This window comes from Semicossyphus pulcher, unplaced genomic scaffold (assembly GCF_022749685.1).
Source record: "Semicossyphus pulcher isolate SPU_LCO1_2020_fin unplaced genomic scaffold, fSemPul1.0.p SCAF_18, whole genome shotgun sequence".
In the NCBI taxonomy this organism is placed as follows: Eukaryota; Metazoa; Chordata; class Actinopteri; order Labriformes; family Labridae; genus Semicossyphus; species Semicossyphus pulcher.
This window is the reverse complement of record NW_027211691.1, coordinates 9,218,007-9,240,652: the sequence shown is the minus strand read 5'-3', so window position 1 is coordinate 9,240,652 and position 22,646 is coordinate 9,218,007. Positions and strand designations below refer to the sequence as shown.

Sequence of the window (22,646 nt, the reverse complement as noted above, 5' to 3'; positions counted from 1 at the left end):
CCGTTTCTTGCTATATGCGGATTATACGGATGCATAGGGCCCCTGTAGCCACTAGGGGGCCCACCAAGCTCCAATTCAGCCTCAATAAATAAGGGGAGAATTAAATTACCTGTCTTTATTTGTAACCAGCCAAACCCCTCATGTGTAGCGATGCTTAAAATTAAATGCAGAATATAAACAAAACTAAACTGTAATGATAGGGAAGCTATGGCTTGTGTTGTGAGGTCAACTTAAAATCATCATGCTGCTGTCACGCAATGAGTGACTGCCCACAGGTATGATGGGACAGACAGCTGCACGTCAGGTCAGATTGAGTCAGACGCGCAGTTACGCGAGTCAGCTGGTAACGCTGTGACCACACGAACGGACCGGTGAGGTAGTGTGTTGGCGACAGGAAGTAGGAGGCGTGAGTGTGGTTTCCAAAAGTTACCGTCACGGGGCTGGTCACGCTGGTTGAACATACCTTTGAACATTTGTAGTCGCTGAACAAAGTGTAGTAAAAGTAGGAGAGGATTTTTGTTTTGTAAAGAAAGAAAATATACTTTAAAGTCCCAAATAATATTAAGTATAATTGTTTATACGTACATGAACACACAGTGCATTTATGTGGTATAATTTCCTGTATTTTTTATATTAGAATAAATATTGCAGAACAAAAAGTTATCACAGTGTCGGTGTTTTCCCAATATGGTGCATCTCTACTATCAGGGCAGGAATATATCTCCTCTGTGAAGCCAGTCATCCGTCTTCTAAATTCAGATATCTTGATGCCATTAGAGCACAAAACGGGGCTGAATGAGGATATTAAGAAGAAAGTCTTTGATTACCTCCCCAAATATTCTTTATGGCTCAGACCCAGGTTGCTCTGTTCACTCGAAGCTCCAAACAGGGCAGCTTACTCCTCCCAAAACACATGAAGGCCATCTTGTTCCCTGATAAGATGTGTTCCCTTACATTGACAATTGAGTAAAAAGAGCTAGAATCATGTTTTGATGATTTTCATTTTGTAATACTGCGGTATAATACTGATACCGCCAAAAGGAAAGAAAACTGTGATATAAATTTGAGGTCATATCCCCCACCCCTTTGTTGAGTCATGTTTTATGTTTAAGAACTTTGCATTCATAATTTAAAATAAACATTTTTTTTTTAGGAAATGAAGAACACTTAGCCTTTTTAGAGGTTTAGCCACTGCTGTGACTAGTAGCATATTGTTGCTAATGTTAGCTAATGGTACCAAACTTTAGCGAGGTATTGCGTAAGTTGCATTGAGTCAGTACATTGGTATGAATATTACAGGTTATCATTATTACATAACTGCCACTTAGACAGTCTCATTTTAGGTCTATTTATTTGAATGACTGTGTTTCTCCATGTGTATTCCTGTAAGTCAATACAGACCTTAAGGCAGCTAAAAGTGTTATAGGCCTAAGAATTAGTCAGAATTAATTTCAGTCTGTCATATCCAGCAAAAAAATCCTCACAGGAGCTTTAAACCACAGTTTTTACACCTTTTTTTCTGAGTAAACAAATATTATGTCCATTAAAATGTAGAGGTGTTGGTATGGTTTGTGTCCTTTGCACAGAGCCAGGCTAGCTGGCATCCCATTTTTCCAGTACATCTGCTTTTCGAAGCTGGTTGTAGCCTCCCTAAAATGTCAAAACTATTCGTCATGCAGCCTTATTTAACCGAGTTTAATTTGTTTCAAATGTGGACAAACTTTTTCAAGGTCCTTTGACACAGAATAAATAAAGCTTGTACCAAAAAGTCCAAGAGTTTTTTTTGTTCCTGTACTCCAAACCTGTAGGTGGGGATGGAGAGCCCAGATGTTTGTCTCCTGTGCGTAAAGAGTCTCGTTGGTCAGACGCAGCGGCACTCGCGCCGTGGACCCTCCCACTAGTAGAAGAGTGACACGCCATTCAACTGCTGCCTGGCCCTGTGCTTGTAGCAAGCAGGAGGGAAGCTTTGAGCGTTTCTCGCACAGAAGGATAATAAAAATTCCGGATAGAAACAGACTACATTTGTTCTTCGTAGAGCAAAAGTTGGGTCGAAACGTGTCGACATGGGGATCCGAAAAAAGACCAACAAGAACCCGCCGGTGCTGAGCCATGAGTTTGTCATCCAGAACCATGCAGATATTGTTTCCTGTGTTGCTATGGTGTTTCTCCTCGGGCTGATTTTTGAGGTGAGTGCTGTCCACATGTTGACTGGGTTTTATTTGTGGATCATGCAGGGATGCTCACCTGGCACAGGGACAGGTAACCAGCAGAAAGGATGCCGAGTAACTCCCCATCTGTTCTCCTTAACACTGACATGGCTGTCTGATCAATTCACTCTACTTCCTCCCGTGATCGAAAGTTTTCTATGCACGATGGCCTCGCTTTCGTTTTTATCCTCCAAGATTATCGACTCATCCAGGTCGCCTGGCATGAGGTTTTCATAAAGATTAAAAATAATTTTAATAATACTTCATTTAAGTGAAGTGGGAACTTGTGTCCACTGCCCATCTGGCTGCTCCCCATGTTGAAATCGAAATTTCAAATCACCATACGCAGGCCGAGGCATAAAAACAAAGTTTTTCATGTGCAACATAATTTATTAAAATGTATGTGTGCTGCGTTTTTGCATCATTAAATCGATCTAGGTGGCTGCAAAATTGAGCAACACTTGGCTTGGCTACTTTATGCGTAGATGTGTTACGTGGCAATCACACAGCGACTGAGAGAGAGGGCTGTCATCACAGAAACCCGCTAACACCGAATCTGAAAGTTGTCTTTGGAGCTGACCTGCGTTTTTACTGTAACTCGATGATGCGGGCTGACAACAGCATTTATACAGCGTGACTGTCCCTGTGCTGCTCCATGCTGCTCTACTTTCACTCACGTTTCTATCTTATTTCAAGCATGTTTTATCCTCAGTGAAAAGCAGCGCCATTAGCGTCTACTACGCTACATTTTTAACTACTTCCTGTTTTTGTCTTACAAATTAAAACTCCTGTCTGGAAAAGCTGTTAGCACCGTGTTAGTTTATTGTTATGGAAGTATTGTCGGTTTCAATATTATGTCTATTATTTACAATATATGTATACATTTAACTTTAGATTGGGTGTTTAGTTTCAATGTGTTGCCTACGTAGTTATTTTGTTGTGAAGGAGGTATTAGCAACTTCCTTTTCAACCTGGCAATCTTCGTGCACCTCTAATACATGTAAATGGTTGGATGGTTTTTGACCTTTATACAATAATAATGAATAACTGTGATCCAAAAGGTGATTTATTAAGTTATAGTAACATTAATTAATTTATTTCCATTCAGTTTTTCAATGTTGTACAACACTTACGAAGACGTTAGCTGTCCTTCTTTCTGCTTTTGCAATAATATTGTATTATCCCGTTATGGTGCGTATCATCAGCCTAAAATAGATTAAATAAATAGCTAAAATAAAGCATTCGGTTACTATAAAACCAATCTGTTACACTCTCTTTAATAATATGTGTTTCACATTTACAGGTGACGTCAAAGTTTGCAGTGTTATTCATAACGGTCCAGTACAACGTCACCATATCAACAAATGGTAAGTTAATTGTTAGATTATGATGACGGTGAATGAATGAATACTGTATGTTTGGGCTTATAAATAATGCAGCTGTCTGGTTGGAAGCCTCTCATTTGGATTCGAGAGCGGTTCTTGCGTGGCCTAACAAAAAACCCATTTGAGAGCTCCTTTTTTTTACCCTCTGTGGAGCTAAATTTAGTCCGCCTGATTTATAAAGTTCTCTTGTGGCAAGGTTGTGCCGGGTGAATTTGGGCTGAGGTGTAATATAGGCCTCTCAATACAAGTGCTGCTCGTTTCAAGGTTAACAATTTCTTTGCCAACTTCAGGCGCTGTTGAAGGGAACGGCGACCTCATAGCTTTTTGTGCTCAGGCTGGAGGTGTCCGTGCTGCCAGCTGGTGATACAGTCCTTATCTGGGAGACCTTAGCGCTTACCTTGCTCTGTAACTTATTTACAGCTTGTGTCAAATTAAGCAAATATCAAATAGAGAGAGAGACAAATTCAATAAAACCATTACATGTCTTTGATTACCTTCTCAAATGATCAAAGCCTGTATAGATATTGTCACTTTAGACTGTTAGAAAAGGCTCTGTGTGTGTTTTTCTGTGCTGAGACAGTCATGACTCTGGCTTTATCAAAGTTGTGTAACACCGCACAGTCGAGACTCACTAATCCAGACACCTCATCTGAGGAATTAAGGTTGTTAAACCTGTGAATCACTCGACTGAATTGGCTTAAAACGGCCTCAGCTGCTCATGTTAAGCATCAAAAACCTGCATGAAATATGTGCATCTGACATATTGGATATAAAAGAAGCCATTGCCAGTTCAAAGTGATTATTTTTCTTTCAAAATAAAGCTCATTTTGTTGTCTCTGTCTAACAGAAGGCCCCGAGGAGACGGCTGTGAACCACTTCCACCACGGCATTAAGGACCTCGCCACCATCTTCTTCTACATGCTGGTGGCCATCATCATGCACGCCATCATCCAGGAGTACGTGCTGGATGTAAGTGACGCACACACACACACACACACTTGAATCTTGAATCTATGTGAGCGGTTCTGCATCGTTTCTTGTCGTTCATCTTTGCAGAAAATCAACAGGAAGAAGCACTTCTCCAAAACTAAGCACAGCAAGTTCAATGAGTCGGGCCAGCTCAGCGCTTTCTATTTATTCTCCTTCGGTTGGGGCGCAAGCATCCTCCTTTCTGTACGTTCTTGCAGATCATTTAGTGTCAAGTTTGTCTAGCTGAAAAACTGTCAATTATTGAAATATGAATGTTTGTTTTTAGGAAAACTTCCTGTCCAATCCCGTCACCCTGTGGGAGGATTATCCCCATACACTGATGCCGTACGTTTATTATTCAAGCAATTCTTTGTGGTTTGATAGACAAGAAAACCTCTTGCATGTGCTTTTATTTTGAAGAGCTTCAAGTGTGACTCAAAAAAACCTTTTATTTTGGTAATCCTTCAGATTCCAGATGAAATTCTACTACATTTGCCAGCTGGGCTACTGGCTACACTCTCTACCAGAGCTGTATTTCCAAAAGACAAAGAAGGTAAGCGCGCGTGTGTGTGTAGCGTGTGTAATGTTCAGTAGCTTCTGTTTGCACCCTGAGGCTTTTTCCTGTTTGACTTCCTTGGTTATGCTGCATTGTTTCAAAGATGCATACTCCCCTCGCTTAATTCTGCATGCAGAGCCACCCTTCTGTAAATATTTTCACCACTTCTGGCCTCCCATCCTTTTTTTCTCTTTTGTTTACTGTTCAGGAGGATATTCCACGCCAGCTTGTGTACATTTTCCTCTACCTGGTGCACATCGCAGGCGCCTACATTCTGAAGTAAGAACCGCCACTTAAGAAAGACTAAAATTATGTGTGTGATAGTGAGCTGTGGTGTCTCCCTGTGCTGTTACTGACAGTGGTAATAAAGGGGAATGTTGTCGCTGTGTGTTTCAGTCTGAACCGTCTGGGTCTGGTCCTGCTGGTGTTGCACTACTTTGTCGAGCTGCTGTTCCACGTTTCCCGCCTCATCTACTTCAGCAACGAGAACAGACAATCAGGGTGAGTTCTCATGTGTTGTTTCATTAATTAAAGCTTACTCATTGTAAAATCTTGAATGCCTTATAATGATCGTCCCTCTTGTCTTCCAGTTTCACCATATGGGCTGTCTTGTTTGTCCTTGGACGGCTGCTCACCCTGTCCCTGTCTGTCCTCACTGTGGGCTTTGGCCTCGCCAACGCTGAGAATCAAGGCTTTGATTTGGCTGCAGGAAACTTTAATATTATTTTCATTCGGTAGGTTTTTTTCCTGAGAGGAGAAACAGAACTTCTTAATCCTAAAAGTATTATTTTTAAACTATTATTAAATTAATTCTGCTCTAAAATTTAGCAAGCAACTCCCATTGAGCAAAAGTAAACGTACTATGAGGATGACATATTCCCTCGACAGCTGCAGTGACGTTTAAATTAATAACCATCTTTAATTAACATTTAATGCCATTATAAAGATCTTCTGTCAACATCAGGTTGACCACTTACTGGAAATCTACACCGAAACTGTCACGTCAGACGAACGTCTGTGTGACACGTAAGCGTCGCGGCAGCATCTATTTTGCAACCTACACCGGCTGCGACTACAGCAAAGATGAGTCTCAGTCAGCCAATGGCGATTCCTGGCCATAAATAGGGGTGGCAGTGACGCCAAAATGTGTGCAGTATGCTGGAAACAGTAGTAGAAGACAACTTTGACTTGTAGACTTATTTCTTAATTGTGCATAACTTCTGTATTTATGTAGGATGTAGAAGTCAAATGAAAATGAATTAATAGGATTGATATGGCCAAAAGAGATCACATCGTTTAACATGGATTCCTTTGTTGTGGGCATGTATTTACATAGGAGTCAATGGCTTTCGCTTCACTGACGCGCAGCAGCGGGGAGAAATAGACGTGCCGTGTAAAACAAACGGAGCAGCAGAAATGACTCGCGTAGCATGAACGCCTGCTGGAGATTTGCAGCATTGAATAACAGTGAAGGTTCTGTCCCGGCACACGCGGCAAATATACACTTCAAACACGTTACCTGTGAAGATTCCCCTTTTTAGAATAAAAAGGAACAAGAGCAACACTTTGTCAGTTCATCAGTCATACAGAAAGGGCAACAGCGTAGAAGAGGAAGAGAGTTGTTCACCACCAGCTTTGATGACAGACATGCAACCACAATACATACATACAGCAGATACAGTGCTCACCAATGGAGCACTTCCTCTGCTGCAATTACTACGTTATTGAGACATACTGGGGGATTGTAAGACAACAACGAAAGAAGCTGCTTCATAACTGGAAGCTTTGAATATAACAGCGTATCCTATACTTTATAGAAGGGCTTGAGAGAGGTCAAAAAATTGTAATTTTTAGCAGCATCCACTGCGTGACTCACACGAAGACGTCTCTATAAATCTTTTCAATGACTGACTGTTTCCCCCTCTCCATTAGGATAACCGTCCTGGCTGCCATCTGCCTCACTCAGGCCTTCATGATGTGGAAATTTATCAACTTCCAGCTGCGCCGGTGGAGAGAGCACGCCCAGGCTCAGAGCTTGAAAAAGAAACAAGTCCCTTCCAAGAGCAAATCAAAGAAAGACAAAGGTGATGATGAGCGAAACATTTCCCAGAGTAATGACATGTCTTATTATTTTAAAAAGACCTACTAATATAAGCGTGTCCTTTGTTTCCAGCCAACGGAGTAAACGGAGTAAACTCTCATGGAGCTGATTCACCAAGAGCCAGAAAAGAGAAGTCCTCATAAACACATTCCCCCCCGACTCCCTACCAGCTCCCCGCGTGCCTCCACGGTTGCATCCAACCAACCTCCTTCTCCTCCTCTCTCTTCCTCCACGATATGCATTTCCAGCTCCCGACACACAAACTGACTGACCTCCTCCCAGGCGGACTACAAGGCCCAGAATGCATTTAGCTTTACTTTGTCGCCACTCGTCCAGCACGCGCTTTGATTTAAGAATCATTGCTCTGCTGTGCCACATTCAAATGAAAACAAATTCAGAAATAAACTATGAAAAAAAAAAGACCTTATTTAAGAAGTGCCTATTGATACGGATTGTTTTGTACAGGGTGTGTAATTTTAAAATTTCAGGAATGATGACGTCAGTGTTTGATATTTCTCCCGTGCTTTGTGCTCTTTCCGAAATCCTCTGTATTCCAGCTTGTGTTTTATTTTTATTTTGTCCCTCTTGTATTTGTACTTGCTAGCCTTTTTTTTTGCAGCTTACAGGCATTGAATGGAGTTTATGAATTTCCATAGATCTCTTATTTTTCCATGAGTGACATTAAGTCTTGTAATTATCTCCATCTTTAGGACGTGACTGGGCTTTGACCCCAGACTGTTTAAACTCAAGCTGCAAGACATTTTTACAATGTTTTCCGACATTAAAATGTTCAATATCCACTCATAGATTGAATTAGAAAGAGTGTTTAAAAGGAGACATCACACTGTAATACTATATGTCGAGTCACAGTTCAATATTGTTTAAAACTGCCCTGTAAGCTCATGTAGCATTTTAGTATTGGAGTTCAGAGCAGCTTTCCTTGCATTGAAATTCCACTTTATCAATTGCAGTTCTGCCTATCACACTGTCGACAAAATCAGGCCACATATCCCTTTAGTGATATCATCCATTTAAGTAGATTGGGATAAAGTATTTGTTTTATTACCTTAAAATGTCCACAGGAATAATTTGATGTAAAGCACAGACTGAGAGCTCCCCCCCCCATCATCTTTGGACTGTGCCAAATGAGCCTGATCGACTGTTGATGTATGCCTTTTACTTACATGCCATAAAATGAATTTACAAAGCCATGGAGTGCAGTGGACTATATTGTCAGCATCAATCACCAAGGTAACACAGGCTTATTCTAAAGAATAAACCCATTAAGTACTTTCAGGTACACAGTGGTGAGTCATGGCAGTATATCAGCAGGGTAAGTGGTTTTCTCATCGTGGCCTGAAGGTTAATCTATTTCACAAATCAATATGTTTTATTGAAAGACGGGCTACTTGAATTTTAATTCTAATATACTTATGGTAGTCATTTTTGATTTTTAATACAATAATCAGTGGGGAGCGAGGTTATTTTAGAGTAATTTAATGCCAGATATTCTCAGGTTACGACACTAACCTTAACTCGTCTCTCTCAACTCTAAAATTAAGGGTCCGAATAGAGGGTCTCATCAAATCAAAAAGTTTGTCATATTTTATTTATCCTGTTTTGTTTTGTTTTTACTTAAACGTGAAAAAATAAATCGCGTGGTTGACCGTGTCCACATAGTTTCTTTACTTAGAAACCACCCTGTTGTTGTTTCACGTTTTGGCCGCTTGGTGGCGGTGTTGCACAGGTTTTCGTTGAAAGAACACGCCTGCTTGCTGAGTGTGATCTATGGACAGTTGACCACACAGTAAATCAAGGTGGCTAAATAGGTGGGATAAGTAGGGCACGTGCAGTTCTGATATTTATAAAGCTCGTCATGTTAGCCTGTTGTTCGTGTTTGAGTACATTATGTTTAATTCTTAAAAATAACTGGTGTTTGTTGCAAAATCTTACCCACTGTTGCCCATTTTTCATCAGTCTTGTTACTGCCACTTATGATTATAATAACAGCTGAAGCGTTTTACATTAACTAGACTAGACGGCTGTTTATCATTAAGCTGTGTGACTGAGGGATGCTCAAACTACATTCCTTTAAGCAGCCTTTTTATTTGCTTACACACTTACACATTTTGTAGGTTGACATAAATCTTTATTACCTTAAATGTACATTCATTTTGTATGCCGTGTGTTTACTGGTGTGTTTGTGTTGGAGGAACATTAAGAATTTTGTAATACACTTTTTTCTGTCTTCAATTCAAGATTGTTCTTCTCATTGTATGAACACACTTTTAATCATATAAATATCATCCCTTGTCTTTTTTACTGTAAATACTGAAAAACGTTTTACAGTTTCTAATCTATTGATTTTTAACACTTCATTGGTTACTGTAGTGATTTATTTATTGGTTTTAAAATTGTATTGGTTCTTGTCAATTTCTGTTCTATTTTACTGTCTGTTGTTCCTTTGTGAAGCACTTTGGGTTGCATGCTATGTATGTATGAAAGGTGCTTTATAGATAAATAAAGTTGAGTTGAGTTAAATGAACCCATCTGTAATATAATTAAATTTTTTTTTCAGCATCCTTTGGACTCCTCATCATTGCACTATTGTCTCTCGTAGCATGTACATATTAGTTTAATATTTAATGTTTAATCTAGGCTTGTACATTTTAGTCTAATGTCTAATATGTATTTAAAGCTCCTGTGAGGAACTTTGGTTTGTTTTGATTTTGGTGCCCCCTGTGGACAAAGCCGTACCTCTTTGGTTTTGTCCTGTACATGCTTGAATGGTGGTTTTTAACAAAAAAAAAATCACATGCATCACTCACTTTAAATTTTGACCCTGGTAAATGTAAATAAAGGCAGCGTGCAATTAAACACTTTGTCTGACGTCTACCCCCCGCCAGCAGTTTCAGGCATTAAAAAAAACTATATAAAAATAATCAATCTTGACGCTGATGGTCTGGTTTGTTTTTGTAGGTCATATAGAGTACTCAGAATTAATTTTAGTCTTTTTTATGACCAGTGAAAAACTCCTTACAGGAGCTTTAAATATTTATATTTGTACATAAAGAGCAAAGTTAAACCGGAGTCAAATTCCTTGAATGTGTACATACCTGGCCAATAAAGCTGATTCTGATTTTAGAAACATAAGTTGGTATAGTGTTCACACTTTGGCCACCTTTTAAACCACCGCCATAACACTGACATTCATGACGATGGTGTTTTTAAGTAACTGTCAGTGGTTGTTTGATTGTTAAAATTATTAAATATTACATTTAAATTGCAAATCCTAACAGGTAAACCACCGAGGTGTTGCTCACGAGCCCCGGCGGTGACTGAGTTGATTCTGCTGGAGCCCCGTGATGTGGTTTGGTGTGGGGGAGGATAGCAGCTACCAGCCAGATAAACACTCAGCATTGGTTTGCACAGCAGGAGAAACATGGCGGCACAGTCAGCCAGCAGAAATGTTGTTTCACTACCGCGAAGGTCAGAGCTGCGTCTGATAACCGGGATTTAACAGCGAGGACACAGCCCAAAGTGTTACATCGTGAGTACACACACGTGTTGGTGCTGCTTGTTGAGATGGGACGTGGTGTTTTCGTTGTGAAATCCATGATCCTATGTGAGGTCTTCAATCTCGGTTGTGTGTCTGTCTGGCACAGGCTCTCTCTTCGGCGCTAGCTCATTAGCAACGTTAGCTTCTCGGCTAAGCCCGCTGCCTGTGTCAATACTGTTTCTGCAGCAAACTCAATCAGACGGCAGCGTGTGAGCGAGTTATTGCAATGTTTGTCAGCTGTTTTTATTCGTCAGTGGTTTTATCAGGTATACGTGTTGATAAAAAGTGTAATGTTGCGTGCACAATACTTTCATATGTGATTGTTTTTTGTGCTGAGTGAGCGGGTGACCGTGCACACAACACCGGACTAATGCTGCGTTCCAGACAACTGGGAACTCGAGAACTTCCCAGTAGAAATGTCCGACTCCCGGAGGTGAAGTCGGGGTAGATGAATCTGCTCCGAGTTCACAAGTAGGAACTCCGACTTTGAAAAGCAATTTATCTAGTCGGAGGTCAGAAAAATGCTGCGTCCCGGACTTCACAGTTCGGAAGTCGGAAATTTCTACTGGGAAGTTTTCAAATTCCCAGTTGTCTGGAACGCAGCATAAGTTCGCCAGTACAGCAGGAGCGTAGTTAGCATGCTAGCTGTTTAGCTGCAGGCTAGTCTGGCTGCTTGAATGTCGTTGTCAGAATATGTGAGTGAGTCAGGACAGTTCTCACCACCATGTGTTTGAGCGGGCTGTTAACCGTGTTTGTTGTGGTATTAACCATGCCTCCGTGGTGCTTGTGTAGTTGGGTGAGTTAAATAAATGTCTGCATTTGTTCAGTGTGCAGAGACCTTTCTGGTTTTTTTGCTGAAGTAATGTTTCTCTTGTGTTTGGCTGGCGTTACTCTGCATGGTCGTGGTGCTCTGTTGATAGGCTAGCTAGCAGCAGAGCTATAACGTGAGCACGCAGACAGTTAAACAGCAGCTTGTGAAAATTGCATTTTCAAAGTTTGCTGCACACCAGAAAACACAAACTCAGGCTCTTCGCTCGAGGTTAAAAAAAAGGAAAAGTGTGCAAACGGCTGCAGTTTGTTGTGACATTGCTTTCCAACTTGTAATATGTTTAGCATATTTAGTTGGCAACACATAAGTAAGGCTTTTAAAGCCTGGAAGTTTAATTGAACACAGAGGATGCTCTCATATAGGGATGCACGATATTAACGGCACATTATCAGTATCTCCCTATTATCGCTTAAATATGACATCGGCAGCAGTGTATTGTGTTATTTCTGCATCTGCCAGTGGGACACTACAATAAGAGTAGGCATGATATCAATTCCACTACAGGGGAGACTTGTTGGGGAAAAAATATGTGCTGAATATGTCGGAATCGGCAAAAAGGGTTGGAAGATATCGGCAAAAAATCCAATATTGTGCATCCCTATTCTCCCATAATGTAAAGCACCGCATTATGGGGGAATGCTGCTCTGAGGTTTGACTTGTGTGCTGCTTTGTTGTGCCCCTGTGTTGAGTCCTTTTAAGGGCCCTCCTGCTTGACTGATTCAGGACTATACAGGCAGACAACTTGTGCCATTTCAATGATTGTCAGCGCGGCTCTCAGTAATGCTGGAGGAACGCACCCTGTGGAACCAGTTGAGCAGTTTCTGTTGCATCACTCTGCCCACCTGATGGTGCACGGTGCTCTGGTCACATCACTGAAAGGAAACTTAACGTGACATGTTGTCCAGCTGCGGTTCGGCTGCATCTTCAGGGGCTGATGTGAAGACGTGATTTCAAGTTGGATCAACCAGTAGGCTCATGCAAAGTCAACTCTTTAGACGTTGGCATGTGTTTCTTATTCTTCATTAAGACAAAAAGAAAAGGTCTGGAGTGTATAAGTTGATGAGTTTAAATATAATGTGTTTATTCCTTTCTCTTGCATGCATGTGTTGTCTGTTAACCACTTAAAACATGCGTCTCCTGCCAACTTGTGCATCTCCAAAGCATTGTGCCTCAAGTTATTTACTTTAAAAACTTTGCAGTGAAAAAAGACGTCATCTCTACATGCCTTTCTTTTTTGTGCGTAGTGGCTGATCAAGCTGTTTGTTCTTGGAAGACAGGACAAGACGAGAAGTAAAATTTCCTCCGAAACTGAAACTGGATTTAACTCAAAGTGAGTTCAAAGAGGACACGGAGAGTGCGTATTGCGCCTGTGACAACCTTCCTCTGGTTACAAAGAATCCAGTCATGTACAGATGCAAGCATGCATTCCTAAGCGCATAGCATTGCTTTTTAGTTTGATGTAATTTCGACGCAACAGTCCAGAAGGATGAGTGTGTTGGGATGATGACAGTTCAGGAATTCATGCGGGTGTGTATAGAGGCATGTGGATGGTTATATAAGGATAGGTGACTGGAGGTTTCCTCACACTGACTTGGCGTAGTCTGTATGATGGGTGTTACTCAGAAGTAGTTCCCTTCCTGAACACACGGGGAACTATAGCTATAGCAACAGGTGTGTGTGTGTGTCACAGTAAAGCCCAGCTTGTCACATGATTTGGAAACAATCTCTTCATCCATCTAGTTGCCCGGGCTCCGCTCAGCCCTGTAATTTCTTTCACACAAACCCATCTTTTTCTATATATTGCTCTTTAGCTCTTGTTTCCCGACTTCCCCTGTGTTAAATGTGTGTTCATAATTCCTTAAAAAGAAAGCAGTGTTTTCCCGTGCACTTAAAGAGCAGCCTCTCATCTTGTAATCACTGACTTTTGCCCTGTGACAGGCCGCTTTGTTGCGTCATCTGAGTAATACTGTAATCATTTGACCGTTGTTCTGTAGCATTCGCTGCCAGGTCTTTAGTAGCTGTCTGTCAGTTTTCAATGTTAAAGACAGTCTGCACAAATAAACAGATTTATAGATCTCAGTATAAAAAAATAGGCTAGAATAACCGTTTCTATTTAATTTAAGGTGCTCTAACCTGAATTACATCAGTGTCATGTAGCTTCAAAGCATGAGCTGTTTGTTGTGTTGGGGGATAATCTGCAGGGTTTGCTCTGTAAATTCAGGTGACATACTGATTTCAAGTCAAGGCTCCATGGCTAACACATGTTGGGATTGATCTCTAAATCACATTTCATCCCAAGGTGACGCTGTTACTAGGCCATCAAGCTAATCTTTACAACTGAACTTGTAACCAAAACCCATTTAGATTTTAATCACTTTTAGGAGAAGGAACAAATCTTTCAAAATTCATGTCTAAGCTTTTGAAGAAATTTAATGCGGAAATTATTAGATGGTTCATTTGATAAGTCTATCAAAAGAAAATTAATCAGGTTTAGCCGCAATGTTAATAATGGATTAATTGCTTTGTCAGATTAAACTCATCCAAAATGCAAAGAATTGTCTGATTGCAGCTTGTGGTTTAGTATTCTACGATCGCAAATTGAATATCTTTGGGGATTATGCATGGAAAAAATGAGCCTATTATATTATAACAGATTTATCAATAAATAACATATTCATTGGTTGCATCCTTACGTCATTGCTGGGCCTCTTTGTGTTAAAGGGGCCATATCTGTTGAATGGATATTCTCATATTTTGCATGGGTTTCACATGTTTGGGTGTTTATTGTTCACAGTGAAAAAGTGAAAACTGCTTAATTCTATGATTTTCCAGAATCACGTGTTTAAAAAGGTCGCCTCTGAAATGGGCCGTTCAGCTGCAGGTTTCTATGTAAAACCTTGCTTTCACTGAAATTCGACCAATCGTCATTCACCGTCATTCACCTCAGACTGCCTTCTTGCACTAGCTTGTAGTCAAGTCGTTTCCATTCTGATACCTCCTGATGATTCTGGCTCGTACATGTAAGGCTGAATAACCGATCCTAGAGCAGCCGAGTTTTCTACAATTTTGGAGTGACAGTCGTGGCGGCCGCTCCCCCACGTGGGGTCGCACATATAGAGGAGGGGCTACACGGTTACTCAAAATACTGTCAGCCAATCGTGGCTAAGGTCTGACCTTTTGAATGGCAAAACGGCTTGTTCGTTTCAGGAGGAAGGAGAGGCTCCGAAAAATAATTGAATTAAAATATGTAAACAATTTTTAAAACGAAACCAACTTACCTACCTACCTTACCCACCTACCAGCGTGACTCAAAAACACAATAGAATAATAATAGAAAAAATGTTTGCATAGCTAAAATATGTCCCCTTTAATATTCTCTGTTAAATACTAATCAACAGACAATATCTCCTTTTTAAGAGGTGTTTGAGAAACATTGCTGTATTGTTTTGAATCTAAAGATGCGAAACCTGACCTCTAAGGAGCTGTTTGAATTCTGCCAGAAATCCCTCCTTTAAATATGTCTTGTAGTAGCAGACTCCACTGCTAACAACATTAAGTTGACTCATTTGAGCCGGGCTGGAAAATGACGTCCCTGTCATTGCCTCTTAGTGCGGTCAGCTGCTGAACAACAACATACCCCTCTCTTTCTCTCACCGGCTCTTTAATGTGAACTCCTGCTCTGCTTTTTAAAAGGAGTGTCAGATGACGGCATCCAGCGCTGACAGGCTGGCAGGAATCTGGGCTTTCAGAGGGATGGTGTAAAGTATTTCTGCTCTTGTATGCTTCATTTACAGAACAAATGTTAGGAGAAAATACGCGTGTAGTTTCCCTTTTTTGGAAAGACTGCTCGGAGTATATAAAGAACTTTAGAATTGGCATTTTCCCCTTTTAGGTTTTCTAAAAATGTAAAAAAATACCCTACAAAGATTTTGACTAAGATAGACATCCATTGAGCGATAAAACAGGTCAAACAAACGCAAGAAGTTCAGGTGTAACAGATCGGACTACAGTGTGTTATCTGTCCATCACATGCTCTGTAAGGTCTACAGTGCACCGCTCCCCCTGGTATCCGCTCGCCTCATCTCGCTGGGCATCTCACCCTGCTGTCTCTGCGTTTGCGTTGTCATGGAAACAGCAGTGTGACAGGTCCTGGGTGGGCGTGAGGGATGAGCTGTGGGGAAACAGCCAGGTTTTTACAGCAGAGGGAGGAAAAGGAGGGGCAGCGGAGGGGAGACGTCGAAAGCGAGGCAGAGATGGTTAATGGAGAGCGGAGAGGGCTCTGACACAGAGGAGGAGGAGCGGAGTATTTACTCCCTCTCTCTGCTTCCAGGCATGTTGTTATTGTGTTGTTTAGCTGACCTCAAATCAGATGTCCCATCTATCTGTGCTGAGAGTAGGTCCTGGCTTGTTAACAACAGCCTGTACATGATCTATTTTGGCTTCACTGATTGTTTTTGGTTTCCGGAAAGTACAGATTTGAAGATTTAGCAGGACACTGTGCAGTCGGATAGAAGCCAATTCATGAGGTTTGCTTAGGATCAACATTAAGTTTGACCATTTAGTAATTCCCTATCAAAAGGCTCAATCTGTGATGATAGGCGAAAGAGAAGGCCTCTCAAAAGCAACATTCAGAAACATAAAATCCCTTTTAGGGCCGGTCAATAAAATTACTTGGTTTGGGAATGAGATAGAATTCACGCTGATAAATATGATTAACTTTAGATCAGCAGATCTTTCAGCACTTATTCTTGCATGTGAAATACACAGAGTTCCTGTAAAAGAAGGAAAAATGGGTGTATATGAGGGGCTCAAAAAACGAAAGTGAACTTAAGTTATCATCCAAGCATTAGGAAATTGTTGAAAAAAAAAATGGTGATATGAAAATAATGGCAGCTCAGCTAGCAGCCCCCAAAGGCTTAAGAGCTTTGGTGACACTGAATTGAACCTAAAACTGCCTATTCAGTGTTTTTCCTGGCCATTTTGTCGTGAGTTTGACGAGGAGGAGACCTCCGGTGATAACTCTTTTGGTGAAAGCCTTGAGAACCATGAATGTTGAAAGATTCATTATCCCGACACAGGCTGAGCTAACATTAGCTCCTGACATCCTGTGTCTGTAAAATAACGTAGGAGAGACACTGATTCTTAAAGTGACACTGCTTTATTTAGTGTTTGACTTATTTTAGACTGAAAGTTGTAACCTAAAAACCAGCTGAGTTAAAGATGCACGATATTATCTGCACCTGCAGATTATGGCCTGCCGATGCGCTTTAATTATGAGTAAACGCTCGATGATTCTTTTAAAAAAGCTTGACGTAGTGCTACAACATTAACTTGGCGCAAGTGTGTGCGCGTACTGCCTGCGCATGGTTATCAACAATATACAAATACAGACTAAAAAGTCACAGAAACTCAATCCAACGAATAGAAGTTAAACAAGCTTCACAACTCTTAACTCGCTAACAGTTAGCTCACATTCTCGTCTTTTTACCGGACTTAACAACATTAACACGCCGAAAATACACTCGCTGCCAAAGCCGACGCTAACGGAGTGTAACATAAACATCAGTGCAAATTACATTTTCACGGGTGCACACACGATAAAAAGAGTCCGTCGGCGATCACTGATGTCGCTGTAGTAGGTGCAGTAAACAAGTCCGGGCATGTCTCCCTTACTGCCATGTTTCTGGGGGATGCTGCATTCAAGTGCGCTCAGAAATGCGTCTTCCGTCAAGCGTGAAGAAGCGGGCAAGATGTCTGCGGTATGGCAGTTTTTGGCCACTCCAATAGGAGTAGGCATGATATAAATTCAACTACAGGGGAGACTTGATGTTCTCTGCAGTTAGGGGGGAAAAAACGTGACTAATATATCAGTATGGAAAGCAGCAAAAAGGGTTGGAAAATAACGGCAAAATATCCAATATCGTGCATCGCTAGTGGCAGCTCAGCTCACAGACCCCATAACATGCTGTGTCAGCCAAAGAACGTTGGAAAGACACTGATTTTTCACGCGAAACTGCTTTCTTCAGTGTTTTTTTTACTTACTTTAATTATGTTTTCTTTAAAACATTGATAATGGGGCGCTGGTTTAGCTTAGTCGTCAGAGCAAGCGTCCCATGTGCAGAAGCTACAGCACTCTTCGCACTGATCGCAGGCTCGACTCCTGGTCTGCCGATCATTCAGTGCATGTCATCCCCCGCTTTCTACTCTCCACATTTCCTGTCTCTCTTCAGCAAAAGCCAAAAAATCATCTTAAAGCATTAATAATACAGCCCACAAAATGACTGTTAGATATTACTAGCGGATGTAAATATACAATATTCCAAATTTTTACTCAACTGTCTGGTTTCTTCAGGTTTCTATCTCTTCAGGATACCTTTAAAACTAGCGGCATTATCAAAATACATGTATCCATCTATCTGATAAATATTTAACAATAAGATGATCATGATAATATTTCTTGACATTTGGCTCATCCCTAAGCTCTGCATTGGTGTGTATACGTCCTTGACTTGTCTGTGATCATTTTGCAGGTGGGGTAAAACCCTGTCACTTCTTGTTAGACTGATATTACAGATTCATATCTCTATGTTTTTAAACCGAGCTTTGTAACATCACACCGTCAGCTGCCTGGGTCTCTTCTCCCATGGAGACTCCTACGGGGGCTCCAAGGATCCTGAGCCTCGCGGTGCAATCCAATGATTTCGACTCTGCACGCTCCTCCACTTATGTAGGTCAGCTACTGCAAAGTGCATATTGATCTCACTCAGCTAAATGATATTGTGGTGTCTGCCGCTCATCGCTGAGAAGAAGGTGCCCTCCCTCAGCCAGCTCGGCTACAACAGAGGAGGCAGCAGAGGTCACATGATTGTGTGACAATGCTTCTGCAGCTGTTTTCCCTTGTGATGCGAGTCTGGTGTTGCTTAACTGTACAATATAGTAGATCTAGTAGCTGTTGCTATTTGAATATGTGCTGTGAGGAAGTACCTCATTTTCATTTTACAGGAGCCGGGCTTAACTCGCTCTTTCTACATCATCACTGCTCTGATAACGGTGGGAAAATATGCAGTATAAAAATTTAAACCTGTAGATTATAAAGCTCTTCATAGAGCAGGTTGTACATAAAGGTGTGGATTGTGCTTTGAAGACTTGGAGATTTGCATCCCCCTCTGCAACAATGTGTCCGTGGCACTGGGTGCTAGCATGTGGTGGGCACCTTTCCCACTGCCCTGGGTGAGATCCTTGGCACTGAGGGAGGGAGAGAAGCCTCGGCTCGAGCAGGCTGTTTCTAGAGTAGGGTGGGTGGTCTAAAAATATGAGAAAAGGCTAGCGTACAATCGCGTTCTGGCCAGGAGGTGAACGGCAGCATTGCGGGCCGGGTGAGGTAGTATGGAATGACATGTGCAGAGCAGCAGCATTTCTCACTCGCTCGTCATAAAGCCAGAGGAATGCAGGGATTCAGTTTCAGGCTTTTCATTTCTGTACACATTGTGAGGGTCAAACTCTGACCAGCATGATTCCTCTCCCTCTCTCCCTCTCTCGCTCGCTCTCTGCTGACTCAGCAGTGTTCCTTCAGTGACCTATAATATGGTTTCGCTTGCTTTATCTTAACTGTTTTCAGCAGAGGGGGAATCTCCTCAGCTGACCCGTGTTTTCCATCCATAATGTATTAAGCAAGAAACCATCAGCTGAAGCTTGTTGTCCTTTCATTAATCGCTGAGAATATAAATCGTGTACAGGTTCACGAGCATCGTATAACGCCCCGTTAGCTCCCACAATGAGCGTAAATGGTGAGTGAAACAAATCATATGAACAGGTGAACATGGGTTGCATGTACATCAGCTCTTCATTAAGGTACATGATGGACAGAAACTAACCCAGTATGTATATCTGGATTAGTCATTAAGTCCCAATATTTTACAAATACTTTTTATTATTTGGGACTTAAATTCTAATAACAAACAAAACAAACTTTTATCGCTCTTGTTTCAGCGACTCTGACAGCCTTATGAAAAAGTAGAGACAGGCGGAGCGTCGCGTTTCTTTATTGAATAAATACAGACTTGTGGGCTGCAGTTACTTATACTGTATGTCAGCTACTGTCTCTAACAACGTCCAAACGTATGTTGAATCAGCGTGACAAGCGCGGTGACTGTATCTTTTCGAAACAAAAACTCACCGTCTCCTGCCTCCTGTCGGCACACATTACCTCACACCGTCAGTGCGCTGCAGGTGTAGCCGCTAAAAGCGAACGCTCTCCGCTCCGTGAACGATCCGTTTATGAGGCAACACCGTTATCAAGCACCGGGACGCGGTGTACACTCACTGAAAAGCCGCCTGAAGGCATAACTGAAGCCTGCCTCGATCATCCCGCCGACGTTATCTGTGACGGCAGCGTTGTTTCCACTTGAAGGCAGGTGACTGTCAACACAGACCCTGCAGCTCAGCGGTCAGTTCACTCTGTTCTCTTGTAAAATGCTGCACTAATGTGATATCAGGCAGTCTTTTGTTTTATATTAGTTTTACAAAGAAACAGCTTGCACACATCGCAATTGCGATGGTTAAAAGATTAATCGTGCAGCCTGAGTTCAGTGACATTTCATTTTTTTGTCCTATTATTTCACCTCATTTGAGGAGATCTATTCTATTGTATGTCACGTTCATGTCACTCAGCTAGCCATGACTGTCACTGTGCATCTATTCTGCTCGATGATTAAGGAATTATGTCAATGCATCTCAATGAATCCTCAATTTTCTCTGCCATGTTCTACATTTACATTATTATTGCTGCATAACATTGCTACTGTTTCATCAGTTAATACAAGTGGACAAATCTGACTTTCAGTTTTATTTGGAAAGTGCTATAAAATCAGACTACACTGGATGTAAATGGCTACCATTATCTGTGTGACTAACATTACATAATGGTGCGTTGCAAATGTGCTATAATCTACAAAAAGACTTTTGGCTACATTCAACATGTTGCCTGTTTGCACAGCAGATGTAAGTGCATCATTGTTTTGGTTACACCTGCAGCATACATGTCCTGAGAGTCACAGCGAGAACACACAGTGAGCTTTAGTGTCGGGATTATGTCTTCACTTTTTAAACGCAGCACAGGGCTGTTAAAGTGGGTTAGTGAAATATGGGTTAATTAACATCTACAAACGACAATAGACTGGGGTAACGTTACACACACAACTGATTATCACAACTTACCATCAGCAGGTCCTGGGGCCTATACTACGAAGCGATCCGACTTCACTGAACCTGACAAAGGCAATCGCGCTAAGTGGTCACACAACGCTGGTTATCAACTCGATAAGACAACCTATGCGCGTTCACATAAAAGGGGCATCGTCGGAGCGAATGACCGATCTGAACACGGGCAAGTCTGCCGTCAGCTGATCGGCATATTTTACAAACTCAGAGCAAACTGTGTAAATGCTCAAATATAATAATATCACTGCTCCATCATTAGAGCACCATATATGTGTGTTACATTAGATCAATACGTTGCACAGATGTATATATGAGGTGTTTATGACAGATTTAGTCTTATTCTCTCAGCCGTGTCAAACTATGGAGCAAATAAAAATAAATATAAAACCACAATTTACTGCAGTACTTCAGGCTTCATTGTTTTTATCAGTCTCTGTTGTAGATATCAGTAAAGCTTGATGGATATATCTTTAATGAGTATATTTCATAAGATCAGACGGTAAAGCAGAAGTGTTTGACCGGTCTCCCTCCCTCCCTCCTCCCTTTCACGATCAGCTCTCAAAGCTCCTAAATCAAGAGACCTGATTGGTCAGGTGGCGGTGTTTAGTTCAGGTTGATCTCTTATCTCTGACATAACCTGCTTTGGAGCAGGTTAGGTGTTCAGCATAAGTTACCGTGGTGATCGACCCCGGTAAGCAGTGAACCACCTTCTGGCAAAATAAAAGCAAAAACAGTGATGAAGCCCCCAAAGTGGAAGCCCTGTTTGATACAAAGTAGCACATATACAGTGAAATATGACACTCAGACTGCAGTGAATGTCTGTCAAATACCACAGTTACATTAACCACCTAATGTTGCATCACGCTACACAGAGAAATGTCCACACCTGTTATTGCACTTCTGACTAAAACCCAACACTAAGTCTTGTTTTCCTGTCTGTATTTTACCGATCACTGATATTAAGTAAGATCTGTTGCACTAGTTTGACATCAGAAAGGACTTTCATAATCAGTATCATAGTTGTGATGCTTAGAAGTTGACGCCAGAGGGGTTTTTGTTTGGTGGTTGTTTGGATCTGTTGGTGTAATTCTGATTAATAAGGCACGACTTTTTTTCTTTGGGGTAAATAACATTTTTCCACCACCATGAACATGCACTACATTTGTTTTTGGAAACCTTTACACGACCACAGCACTCACAGCCCAGCTCGTTCAGCCCAGATATGTAATGATGGTGGGTGTGTCAGTAATCCAATAACTTTTACTGTCTCTGCTAACAAGGTGAGAAATAATTCCTGCCGCATAACTTTCCTGACTTCCTGATCCTTTTTGAAAGATTTGAAAGACGAAGATTTGTATTTCTGATGCTAACAAAACAATCTGCAAATGTGTTTGCAATTCATATATGCAGGCACTGAAATGCTACAGAATGTAATTACATATTCCCCCCCAAGCAAAACATCCACTCGACCTGTGTGTGTGTGTGTGTGTGTGTGTGTGTGTGTGTGTGTGTGTGTGTGTGTGTGTGTGTGTGTGTGTGTGTGTGTGTGTGTGTGTGTGTGTGTGTGTGTGTGTGTGTGTGTGTGTGTGTGTGTGTTAAAGTGCTCCCATTCATACCTTTTACTCCAGAGATTTGTGGTTTTGGCACCTGAAGATGTGGGCTGTCAAAACAAAAACCGCCTCCCATCTCATCTGGTGCGCAAAACAAAGGCACCCGTCAGAGAGGAAATTACACAACAGAGGCCGGTTACAGCGATGATCCTGCCGCAGAATGGGACGGCCAATATCGTAATTTCAAAACTCAATGTTTGGGTGGAGTTTT

The 22,646-nt window shown here is 41.5% G+C and overlaps 2 protein-coding genes across 5 annotated transcripts in view; both read left to right on the top strand.

Moving 5' to 3' along the window:
* The first annotated feature begins 1,914 nt into the window (after positions 1–1,914).
* Positions 1,915–8,447, top strand: tram1 (translocation associated membrane protein 1). Its single transcript, XM_069667179.1, has 11 exons — positions 1,915–2,186; positions 3,511–3,574; positions 4,440–4,561; positions 4,649–4,765; positions 4,848–4,906; positions 5,030–5,114; positions 5,326–5,396; positions 5,514–5,618; positions 5,708–5,851; positions 7,050–7,201; positions 7,291–8,447. Exons 1-11 carry the CDS (start codon positions 2,064–2,066, stop codon positions 7,359–7,361), a joined length of 1,113 nt encoding a protein of 370 aa, XP_069523280.1. The 5' UTR covers positions 1,915–2,063; the 3' UTR covers positions 7,362–8,447.
* A 2,233-nt stretch (positions 8,448–10,680) lies between these two features.
* ncoa2 (nuclear receptor coactivator 2) overlaps positions 10,681–22,646 on the top strand; it is a 62,193-nt gene continuing 50,227 nt past the window's right edge. For 3 of the 4 annotated variants that reach the window (XM_069667144.1, XM_069667145.1, XM_069667142.1), the window contains exon 1: positions 10,681–10,768. The gene's annotated coding sequence lies outside the window, so the exon portion shown is untranslated. The remainder of the gene's footprint in view (positions 10,769–22,646) is intronic. The other variant, XM_069667143.1, reaches the window with a different exon arrangement.

Excerpts from the sequence above, each read along its gene's own strand:
- tram1 (XM_069667179.1), top strand. The coding sequence starts at position 2,064 with ATGGGGATCCGAAAAAAGACCAACAAGAACCCGCCGGTGCTGAGCCAT. Across the intron at positions 5,115-5,325 it reads ATTTCCAAAAGACAAAGAAG|GAGGATATTCCACGCCAGCT; the intron begins GTAAGCGCGCGT and ends TTTACTGTTCAG. Across the intron at positions 5,397-5,513 it reads GCAGGCGCCTACATTCTGAA|TCTGAACCGTCTGGGTCTGG; the intron begins GTAAGAACCGCC and ends TGTGTGTTTCAG.